This window comes from Phocoena phocoena, chromosome 9, assembly GCF_963924675.1.
Source record: "Phocoena phocoena chromosome 9, mPhoPho1.1, whole genome shotgun sequence".
NCBI lineage: Eukaryota > Metazoa > Chordata > Mammalia > Artiodactyla > Phocoenidae > Phocoena > Phocoena phocoena.
Window position 1 is genome coordinate 31,998,990 of NC_089227.1, and position 26,342 is coordinate 32,025,331.

Below are 26,342 nucleotides of genomic sequence, written 5' to 3' on the forward strand. Positions count from 1 at the left end.
ACCACGCTTCTTTTTGTGTCCCTGTTCCTCTGGCCAGGAGCAGGTACTTCATCTGAGCTGTTCCAACAAGAGTAACCTTTCCTGGGATTTAGTTGGAACTGGAATCTCTAAGCTCATGTTGAAGTCACTCTGTCTTGCTGGTGAACCAAGCAGCAGAGAAAGACTGTCCTGGTTGCCCAGAAAAGAAGAAGTAAACCAGTATTCAGATGAAAGAGTAACACAAAGGAAGCATGTTCTGGACTTCCAGGTCCCCTCTTCCTTGAAGCCTGGCTGCATCTTCCCCTCAGTTGCCATGGCACCCTGCAGCCTTCTAATAGTCTCTGTTTTGCTTCACCTAGATAGATGTGGTTCCTGTAATTGCAAGCAAAGCTATGAATGAATGCGGTCTCCCCCGCCGAGGGGAGGGCCTGATTTTTCTCTACCTCAGATGCTGGTAGCTAATCCCTAAAGATGTTATCACCTGGGCTCCCTTGCCCCCCGGGTTTTGGATGGGCTTGGCCGATGGAAGAACTGGTGGGAGACAGCAGTACAGGAGGAGAGAGAGGTCCAGTGGATCTTGCCAGCTTCAGGGCCGTGGTCTGGTGAAGGCTATGTCCTGCTATGACCCGTTTCATAGCTCTGCTTAGAGGACCTAGTAATACCTTCAGGCCTACAGGCAGTAAGGGCTTCCCGCTGCTGTAAATCCTATGTACCCTTAACACCTCTACTGGGATCCCTTTGCCCTTTGCTCTGCAAATTCTTTTGTAAATAGTCACTATGTTAACTCTGTCAAACAATTCCAGCCTACTGTGTGGTCCTTTTCCTGCCAGGAACCTGCTATGAGGCTCTAGCCATGGGGAAGTTATTTTGGCACTCATGCATCAGACAGACAGAACCCATGAACTCTGGAACTTCTCAAATTCTTCCATCAAAGTGGCCTGAACTGCGCTGGAGTGAAAATTCATCTAAGGACCCTGGGAGCATGGCTGAAGCAAGGAGTATCTTCTCAGTCTCCTGTTTTACCTTAAATGTTTACTAAGATTCTGAATTCTTCCCTATTTAGTGTATATTTTCATTATAGAGGTATCATCATGACAATGATAAGAATGTTACCCAAAGCCCATATTGTTTTTAATTTAAATATAGTGTTTTAAATAATCATGAGGGAAAAAAGTGACTACTTATCTCACTGACTTACGGGAGAGATGTTACCTTCCTAAATTTATCAACTTTGGTAAACTGGATCAATTCAAAAGAAAGACACTGTATAATAAGTTCAGCATTCAGGCAATGCTGAATCCTCTTTACTAAAATGTCACAATATTTGCAATAACTCTTTTTAAACTTGAGGAGAGATACTCAGTGATATCACTGATATCACTCAGTGATATCACTCATGTGATAATATCTTAGGCTGCTGTTGGTGGATGTTTCATAACTGTGTCTTGCTCTGAGATGAAGTCTCTTGCATCGAATAGTGAGGAAAGGGTACCTGATACACTGGCCACTCTATGTGACTAGGTTGATTTTTATAAAACAATTTTAGTGTGTAAAGATTATTTAAAGATCAGAGTTTTTTTAAATCGCTAAAGCTTTCATCACTAAATCACTGAGTCACTGAAGCTTTCATCATCACAGCTAAGAATCTCAAAAGATTGATCAGATTCATGACCTAGTGTCTACATCCATTTCTCAACTTTTGTTTCCATTGTAATGATCCTATATTTCAACAAAAACTTTCACAGTTCTCCACAAACCTATGGACAATTAATCTTCGACAAAGGAGGCAAGAATATACAATGTGGAAAAGACAGGCTCTTCAGCAAGTGGTGTTGGGAAAGCTGGACAGCTGCATGTAAATCAATGAAGCTAGAACACACCCTCACACTATACACAAAAATAAACTCCAAATGGCTTCAAGACTTAAATATAAAACAAGACACCATAAAACTCCTAGAAGAGAACATAGGCAAAACATTCTCTGACATAAATCATACCAGTGTTTTCTTAGGTCAGTCTGCCAAGGCAACAGAAATAAAAACAAAAATAAACCACTGGAACCTAACCAAACTTACAACTGTTGCACAGCAAAGAAAACCATTAAAAACAATGAAAGAAAAAAAAACCTATAGAATGGGAGAAACTATTTGCAAACGATGCAACAGACAAGGGCTTAATCTCCAAAATATACAAACAGCTCATACAACTCAGCAACAACAACAAAAAACCAAACAACCCAATCGAAAAATGGGCAGAAGACCTTAATAGACATTTCTTCAAAGAAGACATACAGATGGCCAGTAGGCACATGAAAAGATGCTCAGCATCACTAATTATTAGAGATATGCACATCAAAACTACAATGAGGTACCACCTCTCATCGTCAGAATGGCCATCATTAAAAAGTCTACAAATAACAAGTGCTGGAGAGGGTGTGGAGAAAAGGGAAACGTCCAGCACTGTTGGTGGGAATGTAAGTTGGTGCAGCTACTATGCAAAACAGTATGGAGGTTCCTCAGAAAACTAAAAATAGAACTACCGTATGATCCAGCAATCCCACTTCTGGGCATATACCTGGATGAAACTATAATTCAAAAAGATACATGCAACCCTATGTTCATAGCAGCACTATTCACAACAGCCAAGGCATGGAAACAACTTAAGAGTTCATCAACAGATGAATGGATAAAGAAGAGGTGGTACATATATACAGTGGAAAACTACTCAGCCATAAAAAAGAACAAAATAATGCCATTTGCGGTAAAATGGATGCAACTAGAGATGATCATACTAAGTGAAGTAAGTCAAAAAGAGAAAGACAAATACCACATATCATTTATATGTGGAATCTAAAATATGGCACAAATGAACCTATCTACAAAACAGAAACAGACTCACAGACATAGAGAACAGACTTGTCGTTGTCAAGGGGATGGTGGGGAGGGAGAGGGATGGACTGGGAGTTTGGGGTTAGTAGATGCAAACTATTACATTTCAAATGGATAAACAACAAGGTCCTACTGCATAGCACAGGAAACTATATTCAATATCCTCTGATAAACCATAATGGAAAAGAATATAAAAAAGAATATATATGTATAACTCAATCACTCTGCTCTACAGCAGAAATTAACACAACACTGTAAATCAACTATACTTCAATAAAATTAAAAAAAAATCTTTCACAGTTTTTGGTTAAGTGTCCAAGCTTGAAAAAATCTTCCCAACAAGCTACTTTGGAAGCCTTTTTTTTATTAAGTTGAATGGTGAAGTCTTCAAGTTTTGGTTTGTTTTCACTTAGGACTTCCTAGTGTTTAATTTTGTTCCAGAAGGAAAAAAGCTTAATTCAGGTGGCAACCCTCTTCTAAGCCAGTATATCTGTATAATACAGACTTCCCTTTAAAAAAAAAAAAAAGATCAAAAAAAGAGTATTCACATCACCGTTAAAGTGAAACACTGAGAACAGCAAGAGATAAACGAACTACAGGCCAATTGTTAAAAGTGAACCAAGGAGTGGCTGCTAGTTAACACTGTTGCACATATCTTCCAGTTGATACGCTCATTAAGATAATCATTACCTTATAATTTCTTCAGTTATTTGTTTTTATCATGAAACATATTGCAACCAAATATTCATTCACTCAGCAAGCAGTTACTGAACACCTACACAGTGCCAGCCTGTCAGAGAGTCTTCTAGACACTGGGGCTTATAATCGTTACCAAAACAAGCATGGTCTTTCCTCTAACATTATTACTTACTCTCTCATAATAGGTATATGACTACAACATTTTACATACCGATTCATTTATTCTTTTACTTATCCAGTTCAATAAATAAATGTGTATTAAGTGCCTACAATGTCCGGTCATATAAAGATCAAAGATCTGCCCAATTAAAAGAAAGGCAAAGGATCTGAATAGATACTTCTCCAAAGAAGATCTACAAATGTCCAATAAGCACCTGAAAAGATGTTCAGCATCATTAGTCATCAGGGAAATGCGAATCAAAGCCACAGTAAGGTGCCAGTTCACACCCACTGGATGGTTATAAAAAAAAAAAACACTGACAAGTATTGGTGAGGATATAGAAAAATTAGAACCCTCATACATTTCTGATGGAAATGTAAAATGGTGCGACCAATTTGAAAACCAGTTTTCAGTTACTCACCATCTTAAACATAGAGTTACCATGTAACCCAGTGATTCTACTCCTAGGTACACGCTCAAAAGACTGGGAAGCATATGTCCCTACATAATTTGTACACAAATGTTCACAGCTGCATTATTCATAATTACCAAAAGGTGGAAACAACCCACTGTCTGTAAACTCATGAATAGATAAACAAATTGTGTTATATCCAAACAAAGGAATATTACTCAGCCATAATAAGGAAAGAAGTACTGATACATGCTACAACACAGATGAACCTTGAAAACAAGTGAAAGAAGTCAATCACATCTAAGTCCACATATTGTATGATTCTATTTATTTGAAATGTCCAGAAGGGGTAGATCAATAGAGATGGAAATCAGATTAGTGGTTGCCTAGGGATTTCAATTCTAAAACTGATTGTGGTAATGGCTGCTCAATGCTGTGAATACACGAAAATCCACTGAATTGCCCACTTTAAATGATTAAGTTGTATGCTATGTGAATTACACCTCCATAATGGTGTTACCAAAAGTGGACAAAAATGAACAGCAATCTAACAGAAGGTCAGTCACTTACATTTGAGCTTTTATCAATCTGTAAGGTAAGTAACCGTGCTAATTATAGTTTCTCAGAGGTTCAGTCTTCACTTTTGAGCCTAGTGAGGTGTGTTACAGGATGGTCTTAATCGATAAGGACACCTTTCTTAGTCAATCTGCTTCTTTTTGACTGAAGACATATTCAACCATATCTACATTGACTGCACCATCAAAATTTCTCCCCTTAATGGAGCTTCCCTGTCCAAGGGTTTCCAAAACTGATCTCGCAAATAGCTTTGAGAAAATCTTTCTTTGCTAGTGTCATTCGCTATATTACTATTGGCCTAGATTTCAAGACTTTCATGATTGGCCCTTAATGGAAATTTCAAGACTGATGGTTTCATGTAATTACTGCCTGGGGTTCTCACACATAAGCCATTCCAAAGTTTATACTCATTTACATCTCCACCATAACAAAACTCATACTTTAAAATAAACCTCTGTGTACGTCGTCTTGTGATTTTCTGACTACTGCTCCATCTTGGTTTGAATTCATTCCTCCCTCGTGTAGTGACTCTGAGAAATGCCAGGTCTATCACGACCTTCTGTGATTTCACACTGAATTTGCTTATGAATTTTCACTGGGTTTTGATTCACATCTCATAAACTTCATTTTTTAACCACTAACCTCTATCCCCAGATGAAAAAGGAATTTAAACATTTTTTCACTTGAAAAATGTACATTTAAACGAACACTGAATGAATCAAGTCCAGTATTTTCATTACTGTTGTCTAATGGGACAGCTCACTGTGGCAGGGTTAGGAACTGCGGTACGCATTTCAGATTTGAGGTGTGTGCAGTGGGTGGGGATGGAGAGGGTACTTGAGAATCAAAACAAGCCCCTAGCAAGAAGGCTAACATATTCTACTGTACAGCACAGGGAACTCTGCTCAATACTCCGTAAGAACCTAACTGGGAAAAGAATCTGAAAAAGCATAGATACATGTATCTGTATAACTGAATCACTTTGTTGTACACCTGAAACTAACACAACATTGTAAATCAACTGTACTCCAGTGTAAAATAAAAAGTTAAAAAAAAAAAAAAAGAACCCAGATGACTAACACATTTGAAAGTCAGAGGTGTTCAGGCCTCATGGAGAAATCCCTGTAGAGGAGTTGAAGAATTCTTTCTGTAAATGGCCGGAGAGTAAGTATTTCAAGCTTTGTCAGCCACATACGTCTCTGCCATATATGCTTCTTTGTTGACAGCTCTTTAAAACCATCCGCAGCTCCTGGGCCACATCAAGACAGGCTGCTTGCCCATCACCACGCTACAGGGTCCACCAGTTAGTGGTATCAGCATCCTCTCCTCTCAGTGCAACAGCAGCTAATGCCACTGGACTACCCAGTAGCAGCAAGTTACAATTTTTCCAGTTAGCCACTACACCTAAGCGTGCTTCCCTCTCTAGGTTTCCGAGGAAAAAAAGGGAGGGACCAGCCAATACGGAGCATGAGGTTCTGGCAATTTTGCTTGTGGGTGCAGGTGACACTAGCTTTTAACTCATCAAATATGTATTAAACCAAACATCTCAGTTAGAGCCACACTCCATAAGGTGACTGACAGATGATTCTGTGGTTCTAAACCTCCCTTGCATACCCACATATGCCCTGAGGCATTCACACACCCCAGTGTGAGAACCAGAAATCCATCTGCTAGAGGGACAGAGCTGACTTTCTCTGTGAAGAGACAGTTAATCGGGGAACTTGCCGCGCTGATGGCAAAGAGAAGGATATCTGTCTATAAAACTGGTTTTCTATTTTGCTCTGAAACATTACTTTATAGGTTTACATTTCCCAGGGATAGTAAATTATCCTCAATTGGGGTGTTTATGATCTATGAAAGGCAAAAACTACATAATGACTCAGTGGGTTTTGTCATTGCTGCTAGGTTAATTTTTGGTTAATCTCTGATCTGGGAAAAATAAACTGACGGCTAGCACTCTCTCTTGACTTGAAGGATCCAAAAAACAACGGAGTTAACCAGAGGGGTGGGAAAAGCAAACAATCACTGTGTTGTTTTTGTGAAAGACAGGAGTCCAGAGTTTGTAACTTCTAGAAAACACAGCAGGCAGCTCCGAGCGCTTGAAATGCAAAGCCAAGGAGAAGCAACAGCAGGTGTGGGAAGGGCAACCTGAAACTTGGACCTCTACTCTCTTCCAGCTATTCGGTAAAAACTGTAGTTCTTAACCCACCCTCCAGCCCCACGCCCCCCAGGAACAGGACTCGGGCCCCTGACACTGCATCGCAGTGAGAAGCAAGCGGGGCAGGGGTCTCTGAATGTGGGCTGGAATTGCTCCCAGAGGGTTTTTACTCATCCCTCCAAGGGACTGGGTTCCTCCTGCCCCCTTTTCTCTCTGGCTGAGAAGTGCTGGTTTGGACATGACAGACTGATTATATGAACTCGCAACTGAAATAAAACGGGTTTTCCCAGTAAAAACACCATATTTTAATTGGATAGGACAGAGAGTGAGCTGTCCACATTCTGTCTCACCTAGCAGAGTTGTAATTTTAGAGCCAGAAGGGCCCCTAGAGATCATTCAATGGATTATTTTTTACGGACCTTAAGGGTTTATGACTTGTCCAAGGTCATATAGCTTAGTGGCAGAGATGGGACCGGAACCTGGGTCTCTAGACTCCTAGTATAAAGTTCACTGCATCCCACTGCAGGGTAATTTGCTCTGTTTGATGACGACAGCTTGTAACCCTGGCCTCTGTGGACCTGTCTGACCACTGATCACAGGAGAGTGCTGAGAGAATATGACTGACTCAGTAACAATCAATGACCACTAGAGAAAAAAAATATAAGGACACAGCTCAGAGGACATGCCCAGCTGATCTTTGGTTAGACATGCTGTCCTTGTTTATAAAAGAGACTAGCACTGATTATCGAGGTGCCCAGCCTGAACCCAAGGGCTATAATTTCTGATGGATATTTTCATAAAATGAATTACTTAATTTATAAAATTTTAAAAGTAAAAAACTTTACTTACAGAAGTTTTCTAACTTCTGGCTTTCAGGAAAAGAAAACATAATACTGAAGTATGCCAAAGTGCTCAGTGAATTATTGTAATGTTGAATGAGTTATTGTATAATAAAGACAATCATCTATAAATTGACTATAAATTTAGTTTTCCATGTGTCAGGCTGGCATAAAAATCAGGTACTTGGGAATTTCAAAATTCTTTCAAAGGTTATTCACAATCCAGCCAAAAGTTATCATGGGGATGAAAAGATCTGTAATTTCTTCAAGTCATGGGAGGTCATTACTATTTTGGAGGATGGATATGCAATTACATTTAAAATACTTGAAAATAATTTCTTGGCTAATGTTCACGGCATTTCTGTGATAGACTCGGGGGAACATCTCTCCCAATTCTCGGATTTACCTGAAAACCAGAATCTCTGTGAGTTGAGAGATGCAGCATCATCTCAAAATAACCAAGATGAGAGTCTGAAGTCTGAGATTACCATCTGCATTTCTTATTTCTGAGAAATATGTCTAGAAACTAAGGAAATGTCTTTCACTTCTGTTGGCACTGTTCTCAAGGTTTAGTGTAGCTCCTGTTGAAAACGCCCTCAGTCTTGGATCATAAAAACCTACATGAATTTCTCTAGTGATCAGATATTCTTACTACGTGAACAAACCTGCCATTATTTTTTATTGCCATGTAAAACCAGATATGGAAAAGCAGCAATATTCAATGTAGAATAAGGACTTGCTTCTGGGGCAGATCCAAGTCTTTACTAGGAATGGCTGCAGTAAAATGCTATTTTTAAAAAACATTGGCAAAACCTTTCTTACAACACAGTTTGGCGAGAAACTTTTGAAAATATTGTATTATTATACTGAAGGTTGTCCCTCTAGGATGGATGATTCAGAGAGCTAACACATTCTCTGAATAGGAGGAAGTCCATTCTCCAGGCCTCACCAGAGCTGCTTTGTCAAGGTGAAGAGATAGCAGGTGGGTTTTGAGATAAGTAAATAAAATAGTTCCAGGAGTTGGGGGAAAAAAACACACTCAGGAGAAGCAAAAAACCTTCTCAATAGACATCTAAAAGCCTTACTGCATGTCCCGCTGTTTCAAATGAAAAGCTTCTAGATTAGACTTGTGAGCTGCAATAGCCCTGGCTGGGCGCACAGCTGAAGGGTCAGGTGCCGTGCGGGCAGCCGGGAGGGGTTACTTAACAACCTCGGCAGGAAGGCCGGAGCGAGGTGGTCAAACCCGGCTCGGGAAGAAAGGATTCGGCTCAAAGCTGCACAGCTGGCCAGATGTTCAAGGAAAGGAAGGAAAGAAAGTCCTGAATTGAAATGAGTTGGCTCACTGCTTCATGCAGTTAATATAACCAATACGTCCTTCTTAAGATAAAAGCAGGGCTTCCCTGGTGGCTCAGTGGTTGAGAGTCCGCCTGCAATGCAGAGGACTCGGGTTCGTGCCCCAGTCCGGGAGGATCCCACATGCCGCGGAGAGGCTGGGCCCGTGAGCCATGGCTGCTGAGCCTGTGCATCCGGGGCAAAAAAAAAAAAAAAAAAAGATAAAAGCAAACTTCGATTCGAATTTTTAAAAAAAAGATTAAAGTCACAAGAGTCCAGATACCACTGAACAGGAAAAAAAAAAAAAGCGAAAAAAATCATAGCTTATTTCCCCTTTGATATACGTATATAGCCTATATGTATAAAACATACATGTTATATATATTTATAAATGTACTTCAATATATCCTTATTTAAACATTATAATGTAGCATGAAAAATGAAATTCTGGTTCCATTTGTATTGTTCTTTTTTTAGAAAATTGCTTTTTTAAAGAAAAGAATCTAAAGGTTATGAATCTGTGGCCCTGTTTGATATTTTCTTTCAGATAAAGTCAAACAATGTTAGCAAGATGAATGAGAAGATGTACTACCTGTAGACCCTGAATATTACACCTAAAATTTTTTAGATTGAATTTAGGGACAGCAAGGTTGCTGGAGGTTTTTTCTGCAATTAAACTTTGTTTTTTCAACTTTAGAAATTGGGAGAGACTAGAATGCCGAATTCTACCAGATGCGGGCTTGAACTGACTTGAAAATAAAAATATACTTACCCCTAGGGACATAATGAGAGAACTACATCACTCCAGTGTTTATTGAAAAACCATAAGCTTCCAGCTCAAGAGAGCGTGTTCTATTCAGTGTGGGGTTTAATTTAACGTGGTTCTATCTTAAATTTCGCCCAGGAACTCATTCAAAGAGATCCATAATCAACTACAGAACAAACGCATGGCAGCAACTCCAAGAGCAGCGACATAATCATAGTTAAACTGGAAACTTGCTAACTAAAACAATTCTTATTAATTTTAGCACAACCTTCAGGAAACTTAGTCATTATAAAATAAATACTATCTGTAAAATGCTGTCTCTCATTTGATTATTTCTATAAAAATGAAATTTCTATCATATAGCTAATATTTCTATTAGTTTTAAGTTTCTTTCTAGGAAATGCTACTTAAAAGACTATTACTAAAAGAGTAACCATATGAAGTTAAATATAGAATGAAGTATAAATTGTCTTTAAGAAACATTTATATGCTCAGAAACAAGCTGAAATACATCTTGCAGCAAGGTTACTCCAGCTAAAATTAAAGTTCAAAAAGTACTTCAGTAATATTTGGGGAGATTCGAAAGATTAAAGAGAGAGAATTTTATGAAGATGCTTTACAGATCAGCAGCTTCTCTAATATGTAAGCAAGTAAATTTGCTTTGGAAAAAATACGTGTTGATAAAACTTCCCAGATAGGTTTTCTGTCGATTGATACCATATGATATATTTTACTTAAGATTAGGATTATCTGGAGTTTGGTGGATTTAATTATTTGTAATTACCCAGCTGTTGTCAGCCTGTGGTCATTTTATGACTGGGTATCTACTGTGTGGGTCAGGTTCAACTGTATATCTTCTCAAGCACAGATTTAATGTGCTATTGATGAAACCATTACTACAGCCAAATTAAAGTCTGGGCTGATGTATTGGTCCACAGGGAGCTGTCAGACATGAAAGGAGTAATTAGTATTCATTACTTCATACTGCACAACATTCCAATTATTAATGAACTTCAACTTTTGGACTATGCTGTATATATCACAAGCATCTTCTCAGACATTCATTATTAGGAAGAATAGACTAATACTGTTTTTTTTTTTTTTAAGGCCCCCAGAGCAAAGAGAACTAAAATAAACAAAAACACTATAAATAGCCAAAAACTTTCTGAGGGATGTGGCTTTCTCTCAGGAGTATGAAAGTATTATTCCACATGCCCTTGGAGAAGATGACACAGTACAGACATTCTGGGTAAATGCACCAGTTTTGCAATCCCTGCGGGTTGTTTCCTCTTTCTTTTGCTTGTTTTCAATGCTATTTTATGTTTACAATACAAAGGGTAACATATTTGTAACTCCACAGGGGATCTCAAAGAGTAACATAGAAATGTAAAGATAGAAGGAGATGGAAACAAAATCAAGTAAAATGTTCATTGTTCGAGATCAGAACAGAAAAGACCTATTAGAAAGCTGATAAACATGCAGATTAGTTTGGGATGGGATCAAGATAAAGTCAATAGTTTTCTGTTCCTGTTTACCGATGGGCAACTCTATTATTAAACAAAACCATATCAACATGTTTCTATTAATTTTGTTTTCCATTGTTTTCTCCCAGTTTTTATTTACTGTATTAAAAGAAAGGTAATTCCTATTTCTACCAATCCTTTTTTTTTCTATATCCACTTATAGGTTCCAAATGTATACATATTTTTAAAAAGTTCCTCTCTCGCTTTTAAAACTTACATGAAGGAACAAAAAAGCATTTGCTTTGCTTAAACATACTTCTTGTGAGGTAAAAACAATACAGTCACTAAAATACCAAATTTTATTCCAAAGTACTTTTAAAGCTTTTATGAATAAAACTTCTTAAAATTTGGAGTGTCCTCATTTTTTTTCACTCAGAAAAAGGGGTGGAGAAAAAAACCCAGGTGGTAGGAATAGTTCCTCATAGGAAGAGGTAGCTAATAGTATCAAATATACAAATCTTTCGTGTTATTAAAAAAAACAGCAGAAGAATGAAAGTTCCTAACTCAGTTCTCTGGAAGACTTCACAACCCTTAAATACAATGGTGAGCACGTAAATGTGTACAGCTTTGGAAAGCAATTTGCCATTTTCTTTTAAAGCTTACTGTGCGTACTCTCTAGAACCCAACTATTCTACTCCAGAATATAAACTCTGAAGAACCCCTTGCTGTGTGCACCTTTAGATACGTATATGAGTATTCAGTATGCTAATATTCATAGCAGCATGTCTTGAAATAGCAAAAAAAATCGGAAAATCACCTAAGGGTCCTTCAATAAAAATATTCAATGAAGTGAGAAAGAGCCACGCCACTGAATATAACAGTGAAAAAAATGAGATTAGAGTTAAATGAAAAGAATTAGAGCTAAAAGCAAGAATATAGCTAAGTCTTAGAAGCATAATATTGAGTAAAAAAATTCAAGCTCCTTTTAACTATATAAGCTATGATGGATTTTTATAAAGTCCCAAATCAGACAAAAATAAACACTACATTGTTTTGGAAAATGCATATATATGATAAAACTATTTTAAATAAAGTAATGAAGTGATGATGAAATTTAAAATACTGACTATCTTTGGAGATGAGGCAGAATTAGAAACGAGAGGAGCACAAAGGTGGATTAAAGAATACTGGTCATCTTTCAGTTCATAATTTGAATGGCAGATACCTGTCTAAATTATTATTATGATTTATAACTTCTATATATTATATATTTTATATGTATCAGTATTAAATAATAAAATTTAAATAACCAAAACCCTCTACTGCTTTTAGGTGGCAACTTAAAACATCAAAAGATATGACGGATTCCTCCCCTCCCCACCCCTCCCTTTTGCTGATACGCTTTGTGACTCAACTCATGGTTCATCCACACTTGCCATGTCTGAAAGACAAGGTCTTACTTCACTAGGTCTGTTTGAACATCTGGTCCATGCTCCCAATCACCCACACACTATACCCATCACTCGTTAAAGATTCAAGGGAAATAATACATATTGAATATCTGTATGTGTCATGCTTTTCGTAATTTTTTCCTCACTAGATGACAAAACATAAACAGAAAAACAGGTTAACCAAACTTACCCCCAATCACCAAACTAGAATGCAGCAGACTAAGATTTGACCCAAGTTCCATCTTACTACTTGAACCCCAATGCTAGTTTCTAACAACAACACACAGTGCATAAACCCCACCTCACAGTCGTAAAAGTCTCTCTTGAAAATGCACAGGTAGCAACCAAGACAATGGGTTGAGCACTGTATTTACTTTCGTTCCCTTTCTTTCCCTTCCCATTGTATTTACTTTTCTTCCCTATGGAAATGATGGAAAGACGCATGCTTAAAGAAACAATGTTTCTTTAAGGGTGGAAGGGATAGATTAGGAGGTTGGGATTAACATATATACACTACTGTATATAAAATAGATAAATAATAAGGTCCTACTGTATAGCACAGGGAACCCTACTCAGTACTCTGTAACAGCCTATATAGGAAGAGAATCTGAAAAAGAATATATATATATATATATATATATATATATACACATATATATATATAACTGATTCACTTTGCTGTATACCTGAACCTAACACAATGTTGTAAATCAACTATACTCCAATATAAAATAAAAATAAAATAAAAAAAGAATGAATTAAAAATCATGTTAAAAGATAAGAAAGAGTACAATGAGTGGAAATTTAAAAGTTGAGGCATTAAAGAAAGTGATGAGAAGCTTAATGGAAAATAGTAGCAAAAGTTAACAACAGGCATTCACGGAAGGCTAATTAACATATCCTTATTAACAATAAAATATAAAACAAAGCAGCAATGAAATAAGGATTCTATTATTTGATGTTTCTATTGGCTCTTGCTCATGGTGCCTTATTTCCTCGTGTGTTCTGTGATTTTTGTCTGTGAACTCATGTACCGTTGAATTAGATCTTTCACAATCCTCTAAAGTCTAGATTGACAGACATTATTCCAAAGAGGGTCTTCGTTTGCTTCTGCCAAGTGCACTAGGGTGTGACCAACCCAAGGCCACTTTAAAATAAGTTAATGGTTTGAGGTATTTTAGGGCACGCAAGTAATAAAAATTTGTCTTGGGGCTTCCCTGGTGGCACAGTGGTTGAGAGTTCACCTGCTGATGCAGGGGACATGGGTTTGTGCCCCGGTCCGGGAAGATCCCACATGCCGCGGAGCAGCTGGGCCCATGAGCCATGGCCGCTGAGCCTGCGCGTCCAGAGCCTGTGCTCCGCAACGGGAGAGGCCACAATGGTGAGAGGCCCGGGTACCGGAAAAAATAAATAAATAAATAAATAAACAAACAAACAAACAAATAAATAAAAATTTGTCTTAAACATTCATAAGAAAGATGGATGTGGTAAGGAATTCTCTGGGGATATTTTTCCATCTCTTCCCAGCACCAAAGTACAGAAAGGAAAGTTTCCTTTCTGTAGTGCTGGGTTTTGCCCTTAAATAGAAGGTATGGCCCCTTGACGCTCTAGCATTAAGCAAGAATCTCTTAGCAGACTCCACACCCTGAATAGGCCCTAGACTTGGTCCAAGCTCTGTACATCCATCAAAACAGAAACCCAGTATTATCAGGTTTTAGCAGGTACCCTCAGGAAAAAAACAGCTTTGGTGTTCCTTATCTTTCTATTTCCTGCTTTTTGGTCACACTTTTTTTTTTTTTTGGTCAACTGAGTGATACATTTCAAAAAGTGTTTTTAATAATGTAACTAACATATTTAGTTGTTTTCCAGTATTCACATATCTAATCTGCCACAGTGCCAGAAATAAAAGTCTGTTTTTATTGTTTTGTTTTTATTTTAGTTAACCACATTTTTAAAGGCATATAGTATGATTCTTTTCCATAGAGAACTTGTAATCTAATAAGGATATATAAGAGAATTTAAGCATATTTTAAGAATGACATATAAAGTCAAAATGACAGTCACACAGTATAGCATGTAGTATGCATGGGAAGCATTAAATGCAGAAAAGTTAAATTCCCATTTGATTGACTGAATAGCAGTTAAATTCCTAATGAAGTGAATTTGGGATTTGCATTGATAGAAAAGGTAAATAAAATAGCACATTATAGAAAGGGGGATTATCTGTGTGAAGTAATGAAAAATGAGGTTGGTAAAAGGAAACTCAGTAGTATCAAACAGGTAAAGCATTTTGCAGGTTTCACAGAAAAGCTTTAATTCAATTCAAAGTAATTGACAATAGAGAATTCTTAATGGGAGTGATGAAACGAGCAATATTAAAAAAAATTATTTTAACCACTCTCTGGGTTGGAGAGAAGTAAGTAGAGAAAGGATGTAAAGGGATCACTACAGTCAGCATGAAGAAATGAATGGCCTAAACTACACTGTAAGGTACAGATATGAAAACAAAACACAAATGAGAAAATAAACAGAGTTTAGGGGAAAAACAGAATGGAAGAGTAGGAAGAGTCAGACTGGCAAAGGAGAATTCATAGGAATTCTACTGAAAGATGGTAGTGCCTATGTATTTGGAAAATCTGGTTAAGAAACTAGGTTTCCATGCATTAAATTTCATATAGCCTTGAGCATCCAAGAAGACAGTGACTAAGCTCTTTCAGGCCCCATTTTTCCATTCTGTGAAGTGAATGTTCCCTGTTCTGACTATATAGCATCTCCATAGATAATCACATCTTCCATGGTGCTTAACCAACTCTCTATGGAGATGTTCCCCAATCTACATGCTCAGCCAAGATTTTAAGCTCCATACTCAGTATTCCATGGCTTCTTAGACTTTTTCGAGAATGAGTGTTTAAAGTAGCACCTCAATCTTTGAATGTCTAATAAGTGAAATAGTTACCTCTTTCCCTGCACTTACTCCTATTCCTATATCACATCTCTCCATAAACCATACCATCATTTAACCTGGTAGAAGACTGGAAATCACCTTGAACCTTCCTTTTCCCTACTAACAAAATCCCATTATTGACCATGAACTGATGATATTAACTCCTTGAGAATTCTTTGGTTTGCCCTCTCCTCTCCACCTCTACTGTCGCTGGCTTAGTTTAGGCTCGTATCATGTCTCAACTGGAATATTGCAATTGTTTGCTAATTGGACGGACCCTGGCTCTAGGTCCACGTGCCTTCAATCAATACTCCACACAGCCAACAGCGTCCTTTCAAAAACGTAAATCTGATCTCATTATTCCTAACATGCTTAAGAGTCTTCACTAGCTTCCCCACTGACTTATGCTCATAATTTTCAAGTGAAAATATGGAAAGTCCAGATGTGTTACTCCAGGAAGGCAAGGTCCTTTGGTCAAAAACCACTGCTGTTGTCAACTAGTGTTACTGATAGGAACGGACCCCTTTAATGTCTTTGGGGAAAAAGCATTATCACCCAAGGCCAACCTATGGTCATCTGTGGGTACACAAGGATGTCAACATTCTGGGTACTGATAATCCAGTCTCATCTCTCTGAGTCCATACACCTCCCTTTCCCACCCCCAGAATGGGGCTTTCTACATATTTGAATCCTAACTGCAGGTCCCCAAAGCTGTTGGGCTGTTTTGTGTGTTTTGCTATTTGGTATTAGCTCTCTTGTTCCAGAATTCCCTTCTCCCAGTCTTCTGTCTGACAAATGCCCACTCACCTCTCAACTCACATTAAATGTAAATGTAATCAAACGCAATTTTTTCCACAAAGCCTTCCCGGGTCTCCACTATGGAGCTGATGATTCCTATCATGCATACTTCTATCATCACACCAATGGCAAGCATTACTTTTACTGTTTGTAGGTCTGACCTTCCCCTAAGGAAATGTAGCTTCCTTAAGGGCAGGGTCTGTACCTTATCACGCTTTGAATCTCCAGCCCCCAGTACAGTGCCTGGCATCTAGCAGTGCTCAGAGAAGGTTTATTCAGTGACTAACAGAATATGAAATGACTCAGATTCTCTGAATAAAGAAACTCTGAAAACATCTAAAGAAACGGGAGATAAACATCTAAATTTACCTTCATAAAAGTGGTTGTTTCCACACGTAAGAGTTTAGGAGCTAAAACTGTGACGGTAACAACTGCATGCAATAAACACCGTTTATTATATACTTACATATCATTTAAAATTCTCTTGACCTTCTTAAAAAAGCTAGAGTGATATGAGCAATTCTATAAAGCCTAATAGAGAGTGCTTATTCAGGAAATATTATTAATTTGGAATAAATTGTCCTGCTTTGATATTTTGTGATAAAGAATTTGATGCTTTATGAAAAATAATTTGTTTCTGAAATAAAAAAAACCCCTCTGGGATTCTTACTTACACTTAACTATAACCACACTGAGAAAAAAGTCAGGACTGAAGTTTATCAGGCTCTGGAAATTTCAGATTATCAAAAAAAAAAAAAAAAAAAAAAAAATATATATATATATATATATATACACACACATAAATACAGAGAGAGAGAGACCAATTTTCTTACATCTAAATTGTGTTATTGAAGGTCCAAGTTAAAGCTAAGAGAATATTATTTCACTGACAAAACTTCTAGGTCTTCATAATAGAGTCAGAACCTTAATAACAAGGATTTCACTTTAGTGACATTCAAGATTCTACACTGTATCTTTAACACATCAGACACAGCTACAATTATATTTATGTTAGAGCTGCAGTTTGTCAAGTGCGTTATTAGATTGTTCTAAATGCATGTCTGGGTAAATTTTGGTTTATTAAACAATTATAAGTTGTCACTCACTATAAATGGATTTAGTTGGTGAGTTGTATAATAAATACTAATCAGTTAGAGACTTTTTACAAAATAGAAGTTAGTCACCCTTAAATAGGCCTATTTCCACTTAAAACTGACAGGAATAATCTAGTGATGAAAAGGGAGACAAGACACCTTTGAGGCAGAGAGTGGGTATCAAAGAAGAAGGGTGTTGGGGAAGTTCTGAATTACACCTTTGTGAAGAGAGAAAAAAAAAAAAGAGAAGGAAATCCACTGAAAGAAGCCTAATCAATGTTGATTTCTTGAGTGAAGAGGCACAGAGAGCTGTGGGAATGCCACAATCTCCCCTGAGCCCCACACAGGCTCAGAGACATAAGTGCTGCATCTTAACTTTTACACATTTATAGAAAGTGTGTGATGCCCCCTTGGAAACGGCTTCGCTGGCCCTGGGAGAATGTCCTGGACAGCCAGTGTCCGGGGGGATGGCAGCATTCGGAACATCACGTAGAGTTCACCAAGGGTGTGCCCAGTCCGCCACTGCCGGTATGCGGATCATCTTACGGGTCCGCTAATGAACTCTTTTCTTTCTAATGGTTATATATATTTTGAATGTATAGGGAAAGACAGAACCAACACAGTAAACCCATGATTTCGTAGATGCTATGACTTGGGGTAAGGCTGAGTTAAAAAAAAAAAAAATAGAGTGGATTTAAAATAGTTTTTTAAAAATATTAAGTAAATAAGGATACAAGCAGTATGCAGTTAAGGCAAACATACTAAAGGTGTTTTGCAAAGTACTGAAGGTAGAAAAACATTCAACTAATAAAGGAGCTAATGAAGGAACAACTAATAGAGGAGGAACTTACTCTCAGATTTGTGACAATGCATTTTTGGAATCTATAAATCAGGAATTGGGTAACATGAATCTAAATCCACCAAACAAAGAGTCTGAACATCTGGATCACGTCAAGGTTGCTTTGGTCTTAGAATGCAGGAGGCTTGGAATGGAAACTCAGAAACATCACCAAGAATATTCCCATAGATTACACGTGATTATGAGGCCAAGAAATAGAAGCTGATGATCAAACTCATATGTAGCACAAAATGTATGTTAAAAATTCAATAATACTTACTTTCCTCTTTTAATTGTGTTCCTGCCAAGCAATGGATCAAGGACTGGATCTATCGTTTCCTCAAGGTTTTCAAGTAAGATGACATCTCCAAAGGCCAAAGCGGTTTCAATGTCATTCAAAAACCTTAAAGTTCAGTCAGAATCAAGAAAAAATGTAAATGAGCACAGGGAAAGTGTTCAAAATTATTTATACTCAACTGTACTTCATTTAATGTAAATACTTTAGATGGAACAAACTAACTTAGAGAAAACTAAATATTTTATAAAGTAGTGTTTTCTTCAACTGGAATACATGGAAATTAAAGATTAGATTTTGAGGTAAATTTCAGTTATATTTTTCCAAGTGAAATTCAGTAGCGTGAACTAATGAGTCCATGTAAAAATTACTTACTTTTGATAGTAATCATGGTTGAAATAAATGTAACCTACCCAAACATTATAAATTTAAATTTACTCAATAGGTCCTCTTTTGATAAAAAAAAAAGATTAAAATTATATTAAATGCCTTGTGGCTTTATCAAATTTTCATTTTTTAAACATTTAGATTCAGTCATGTAAAGTGGTGAACTATCTTTTTATTTCATTCCCACTCTCCAAAAATAGTTTCTCCTATTCAAAAATAATTTCCTCCAAGTATTCAGATAAGCAGAGACCATTTATCTGCACGACTGCAGACATTCCTTATTCCACTTTACATGTCAAAAGATGATGGAGGGGTGAAGTGAAGTATCAGTATGACTAAAATTATTTATTCTGCATTAACTGAAGACCAACTACATACCACAGAGCTTTCTACTTATCAGAAAACACTATCATGCGGACCGAGAGACAGAAAATCTCAGAGTAGATTCAGTTCTCAAAAGTGACATGTAAAGCTTGACTAAAAAATTATCTACAGGCACTCTGTTGGGAATTGAGCCATGTTAAATACCCACTGTAGGCGAAGTACATATTCAGGAATATAACTGCAACCACTGTTAAACCTATAGGTGCAGCTGGCAATTCTTGGGTTACCATATGCCAAAGTCCTAAACAAGGATTATAATACATTGTATTACCATTCTTGGCCTTAGGAAATTTTTCCTCTCACGTTCAGTGTTTGTTCTAACCTTCCAACTAATTTCTTCTTCAGGTAAGTGGATGCCACCCAGCGTAAATGCCCTTTCAACAGAGATACTTTATGGGAAACGGGAGGAGGCAGATAAACAAGTCGTACCAAACTATCACATTTCAAAGTGGCAGCGAGGTCTAAGAAATGCCAGGACTTGGTAAAAGCCAGACCCATTTCCGGCAGCTCAACGGAAAGTCAACCCTTCAGGTTTCACATACCCTTTCCGGCCCACATGTGTGATTTTCAGGTCAGTTCCGTACTTGTTCTTGATCCACTTAATCCCCTGCTGCTGGGGATCTATCAGCAGGGGCCAGCGCTCGCAGTGTGTTAGGATAGCCGCGTTCTCCGTGGACATTCTGTCACTGGGCAGTCCTTCATTATTCCAGGTGGCAACCGTGGCATCATCCGTCAACAAGGCAATCATGCCCAGGCCTTCAGTTATTGGGATGGAGACCTTTAAAATCAGAGTTGAAGGCAATAAACTGTCAGTGTGGCAGAGCACAACAGACAAGAGAACGACAGACCAAAGAACACATACAAATTCCCTGACTCTCAACAGCCAAATAAAACTCCCATCATGAAATACAATGCAACCCGATAAGCCCCCTGTTCACCTCTTGGAATTCTGTCCACTGCAGCATCCAACATCTGATTTGTTCCTGCATCTATCTGGCTTCAGGCAAAAGGGACTTTGCCCTCTATACATACCTATAGCAGCCCCAACAAGGTGAGAGTGAATTTAGACTCCAGCAAGGATGGCAGGACAACAGAAATGTATAATATTTGCCCAGTGGAGTAATCATCCCACATAAGCAATGCTACATGGCACTCTCTTGCTTCCAGCATTTCATCTTTCTTCTACAGATCAACACTACAGAGAGATGACTTCTCTCTCTGGGGTGGGTTCATGGAATCTATTCAGTCCGCTGGAACTCCGGCAGCTTGTGGTGGTACCCAGCAACTTCGACTACAGCCTCTCCTCTGAGAGGGGAACTGTCTACAGTGTGACTGTGAAGAGAAGCATTACAAAGTGGGGAGTTGTTGGGGGAGGGATAAATTAGGAGTACGGGATTGACAGATGCAAGCTATGTTACATAAAATAGATAAGGAACAAGGATTTACTGTATAACCTAGAAAACAATATTCAATACCTTGTAATAACCTATAATGGAAAATCACCTGAAAAAATATAAATACATAACTGAATCACTTTGCTGTACACCTGAAACTAACAAATATTGTAAATCAACTATACTTCAATAAAAAATTGTTTTACAAAAGAAAAAAAACCAAACTTGCCTCCTTTAAAAGAGAGAAAGGAGAAACCTATTTTTTTTTTGAAACCTGTTTTAAAGATAAGCATGAGTTGTTTACAAAAGTGGACTGATTTTACAAAAAATAAATAAGATTCTAGAAAGGAATTTATTAAGGAATTTATTCGATCAGTCATCAACGACCAAACGTTTATTGAGCACCTCGTACATATGTGTGGAGACACCACTATCAGCAAGATGAATAAGGAACTAGTCCCCTGGCTGGGTAAGGGGGCTAACATGGAAACATGCCTCCATAAGAGAGGGCAGTAAGAGCCCGACCTGGATGAAGTAGGCAGGGGAGGCTGTAGCAGCAGTAGGGGTTTGATTTCTTGGTTGCCCACAAAGCTTCAGCAAACAGAATGCTGGAAGAATTCCCACAATAAAGCTGGGATGCAACGTGAGGTTAGTATAGGAAAAGTTAGCATAATATGTCTACTGTTCCTACTGACAATGGTATCTTATAAATAAAGCAAACTCTACCTCCTAGTGATAGGAGCAAGCAGCCTTGATATCTGACTCCACAGGCAAATCGCTCTCTTACAGAATTAGCATCCTCTTATTAGCAAGAACTCCATGGCTTTAATTTCTTAACTTCTACTTAATACAAAGAACTTGAAACAACTAGAGGCTTAAAATAACTTTAATTTCTGATGCTATAAAGAATAAGCGTGTAGATCTTGTGTCCGAATTCAACAATTTGAATTGTTTGAGCACCTACTGTGTACAGAGTACAGTTCAGGGGATCAAAGAGAAGTCCCCCTTTGTTAATGGCCACTTTAACCTAGCAGGGGAAACAAAGCAGGTAACTCACACTATAGAATATCATAAATACTTTAAAATACGTTGAGACTTAAATTTTTAGAAACAAAGTTTAGGATATTTGCTTTACAGTATGATATTCAAATAGGCAGTTGCGTGACACAGAGAAATTTTTCCATCAAAAAATTTTTTGATAGTTGCAATACAGTTATCACTTTCACAGTAATTTTAACCTAGGTTTAGAGTGGGGAAAATCAACCTCAATTCATATGTTATCTTCTTTTTAATCCACTCTTCTTTGCACAATTCCTTCAAGGAGTCTGCAAAAACAGAAACCAAGTGCGAAGAGGGAGTCCAAAGTCAGCCTAGCAATTCAGTGAGAATCCATTTAATTGCTTCATTTTAAATAGTGCAGCATGTGGTCAGTCAGGATGGAGCTGAAAAAAAAGGGAAACAGCCTCCCCTCTTAAGAAGTTTTACTAGAGGGAAAAGAACAGGTTGGAAGCACATACCCTGAGCCAAGCTAGACTAATCCTAACACCGAACGCCTATTAGGATCCTCTGAGAATTGACCAAGTGGTATATTCCAAAGGATAAAAGGGAACTTCCTGATGAGGTAAGACTCCCAGTTTCTTTTAATATGACGGTAACAAAACAACCAGTATTCGTAAGGTTTTAAGTGCTTACAAAATTTACTCTTATATTTACACTCTGTTCATTGCCTCACTTAAGTCTTACTGGAGTTCTGCCAAGTAGATGTCTCTCTCACTCTCTTTTTGCTCAGGACACTGAAGCTTAGAAAGGTTAACTCCATGTATAATACTTCCATGTATTGGCTCTGACTATAAACTGCTAGGTCAGATTAATGAGTGGAGCGCAAATGCCTCCTTGAACCTGTCCATGTCTTCATTTGTCTGCCTAGCAGACGATAACTTTGGAAACGATTTTGGGTAACAATTTTATTTGGACCCTCAAGGCCACGTACGCCCACTGTCCCTGTCCTTTTCAGTTACCACCACGCTGCTCTGTTTCTTCCCCATGCCATCCCCACTGTCACACTTTCTGACAACTGTTCCCACACATCCTATAGTATCCTAGTCCTATTTGGGCCAAACTCTCTAGCTCCCTCTACCTGCTTGTCTCAGCTAAAACCCAGCTCTTCACTAGGGCAGTGGCTCTCAACCCCAGGCTGTATATTAGAATCACATGAGAGCTTTCAAAGCTGCCAACATACCCCCCACCCCCAATCTCTAATGATTCAACTTCAATTGGCACCTATATGTTTTCAAAGTTCACTCCTACATGATTTAAATGTGCAACTGGAGTCCAAGAACCAATGCTCTAGGGTCTCACTTCCCTTGAGGGCTTTCTTAAGTAGACAGTTCATTTTCTTAATATTCCCATTACTGAAAAAATGTGTGTGGGTAACAGTGGTCATTCTTCTTACTCCCCTGCACATCATTCCAAGACCACAGCTCTTCCGTCCTTGAGGAAAAATGCCACCTCTGAGGCCCATGGAGTCCAGCTCTACAATCCTCTATGGTATCCTCCTCATATTAAAGCCTTAGCCACTGGTCCTTCTCACTTTCCAAGTTTGGCTATCAATCTGTGACAACCTCAGTGCTCATGGAGATGACGAATCCACTCTCCAGCCTTGACATCCTTCATGCCAAAGCTCTACATTTCCTTTCCACTCTAGCATTCTGGGGGAGGAGGCAGAGGGAGGGGAAAATATCAGAACCCGCTGGGAAGATCACACAACACCCCCATGCCTAGTCTCCCTTGCATACCCCACACCCTCAATGATGTTGGTATATTTTGGAAGGGTATTACACCATCTCCTTCTTTAGATGGAAATGCTATCCCAGACCTTGTAATAATCTGAAACTGCTTCATTATTGAAATCTAAACATCGAATACCCAATTCTTTAACCATGATTATCTATACCTCTCTCATACCTTTAAACATAATATCTACTCTTACCAATAGCATTAAGACATGCAGTCCTTTACCCATCACCTATTTTTCATTGTGGCAAAACATACATATCATAAAATTTGTCATTTTAATGTGTACAGTTCAGTGATATTAAGTACATTCACATGGTTGTGCAATCACCATTACAATCCATCTCCAGAATTTTTTCATCTCCCCAAGCTGAAACCTCATACCTATTAAACAGTAACTCCCGTTACCCCCTGCCCCCAGCCCCTGGCAACGACCAGGGTACTTTCTTTTTCTATGAAGCTGACAATTCTAGGTACGTGATATAAGTGGAATCACACAATATTGGTCCTTTTATGACTGGCTTATTTTACTTAACATAACATCTGCAATGTCCATCCAAGTTGTAGCATGCGTTAGAATTTCCTTCCTTTTTTAGACTGAATAATATTCCACTGTGTGTATACGCTACATTTTCTTTATCCATTCATCTGCTGATGGACACTTGGATTTCTTCTACCTTTTGGCTATTGTGAATAATGCTGTTATTAACAAATGCACAAGTATCTGTTTGAGTCCTTGCTTTTCCTTCCTTTGGGTAGTAGATCCCCCAGAGTGGAACTGTTGGATTATAAGGTAATTCTACATTTAGCTTTTTGAGAAACTCTATCATATGTTTAACCACTTTTTTTTTAAACATCTTTATTGGAATATAATTGCTTTACAATGCTGTATTAGTTGCTGCTGTATAACAAAGTGAATCAGCTATACATATACATATATCCCCATATCTCCTCCCTCTTGCGTCTCCCTCCCACCTTCCCTATCCCACCCCTCTAGGTGGTCACAAAGCACTGAGCTGATCTCCCTGTGCTATGCAGCTGCTTCCCACTAGCTATCTATTTTACATTGGTAGTGTATATATGTCCATGCCACTCTCACTTCGTCCCAGCTTACCCTTCCCCCTCCCCGTGTCCTCAAGTCCATTCTCTATGTCTGCGTCTTTATTTATGTCCTGTCCCTAGGTTCATCAGAACCATTTTTTTTTTAGAATCCATATATGTGTGTTAGCATATGGTATTTATTTTTCTCTTTCTGACTTACTTCACTCTGTATGACAGACTAGGTCCATCCACTTCACTATAAATAATTCAATTTCATTTCTTTTTATGGCTGAGTAATATTCCATTGTATATATGTGCCACATCTTCTTTATCCATTCATCTATTGATGGACACTTAGGTTGCTTCCATGTCCTGGCTACTGTAAACAGTGCTGCAACGGACACTGTAACCATTAACTTTTAACTACACTCACATCTCTACCGAACCTAAACAGAGCCTTCCTTTCCTTAATCATTTTTCTGACTGTCACACGACCGTCCCTGTCTTCTTTTCCTTCTGGCTTATCTGCCTATAAATCTTGTACCCTGGCTGAAATAAACATTCTCTGTCTTCTCTTTCTGCTCCCAGACTGTGAGTATTGCTGATGAAAGCTTTATTACTGTGACTACAAATTTATCCTTTCCAAATTCATCTTTGGTTTCCTAAAGCTGCTTGGCAACACTTAACATCTACTCTCCAACTGCTCTCGATGGGTATTTTTGATGTTTTCACCACCCTCCTCCCAGCGTTCTTTGAGTTTCAATTTTCTTATCTTTGGCCAGCTGGCACTGCAATTTCCAGCTTCCCTGAGAGAAGAGAGACCAGCAGCTATGACTACATCAGCTTTCTTTCCCTGTATCAGTATCTCTGCCTGTGTCCACCTTTGTTTCCTTCCCTCCCACCTAAGTTGAAGGAGTCTTGCGTCTTCTACCTGAGGGTCATTCCATTTTCCTCTATTCTGATCCCTTCTTCCCAATTTCTGATGGATCAGGCCTCTTCCCCCTTTTATCATCAGCAATTCCTTTTCCATTCCTTCTCTGGAAGCATAGAAACGTGCTCTAGTCTCATTCATACTGAAAAAACAAACCCTTCACTTACTTCATGTCTCTAACTAGGCACTTCTGTTCATCTCCTTCTCTTCACAGGCAAATTCCTACAAGAACAATCCGCTTTTCCTGCCTCCTTTCCTCACTTCCTGAATAACTCAGGCTTCTGGCTCGTTACATCTTCGTGGTCACAAAAGACCTTCACATTACCAAGTCTGATGACACTTTTAGTTCTTAGTTCTTTTCTCACTTGTCTCTATGGCTTTGGCATCACTGACCATCCCCATGTTTCTACTCTTATCTCCTATGACAGCATTCTTGCCTGGGGCTTCTCCAGTCTCTGACTGGCCTTCTTCAACTTCCTCGACTTCCTGTTTACATGTCAGCACTGACTCAGCTCCCTTTGCTCTAAACCTCTTCCCTAGAAGATCTCACCACACCTACCTTATATAAATGACTCCCAGATATGACTCCCATCCAATAACACTCCTGTCCAGCTCTCTACTGGTTATTGACACTTGAATGTTTCAAAGACACCACAATGTTTCTAAAACCAAACTCTGTCTTTTCTCTCAAACGAACTGTATTTTATTTTTTTAAGCCTT

The 26,342-nt window shown here is 38.3% G+C and overlaps 1 protein-coding gene across 1 annotated transcript in view; it reads right to left on the reverse strand.

The window, feature by feature from the left end:
* Positions 1–26,342, reverse strand: part of DNAH11 (dynein axonemal heavy chain 11) — a 315,873-nt gene that overhangs the window by 46,963 nt on the left and 242,568 nt on the right. The window contains 2 exon segments of the mRNA XM_065883652.1: positions 18,678–18,800; positions 20,006–20,241. Coding sequence (XP_065739724.1) covers positions 18,678–18,800; positions 20,006–20,241 — 359 coding nt within the window.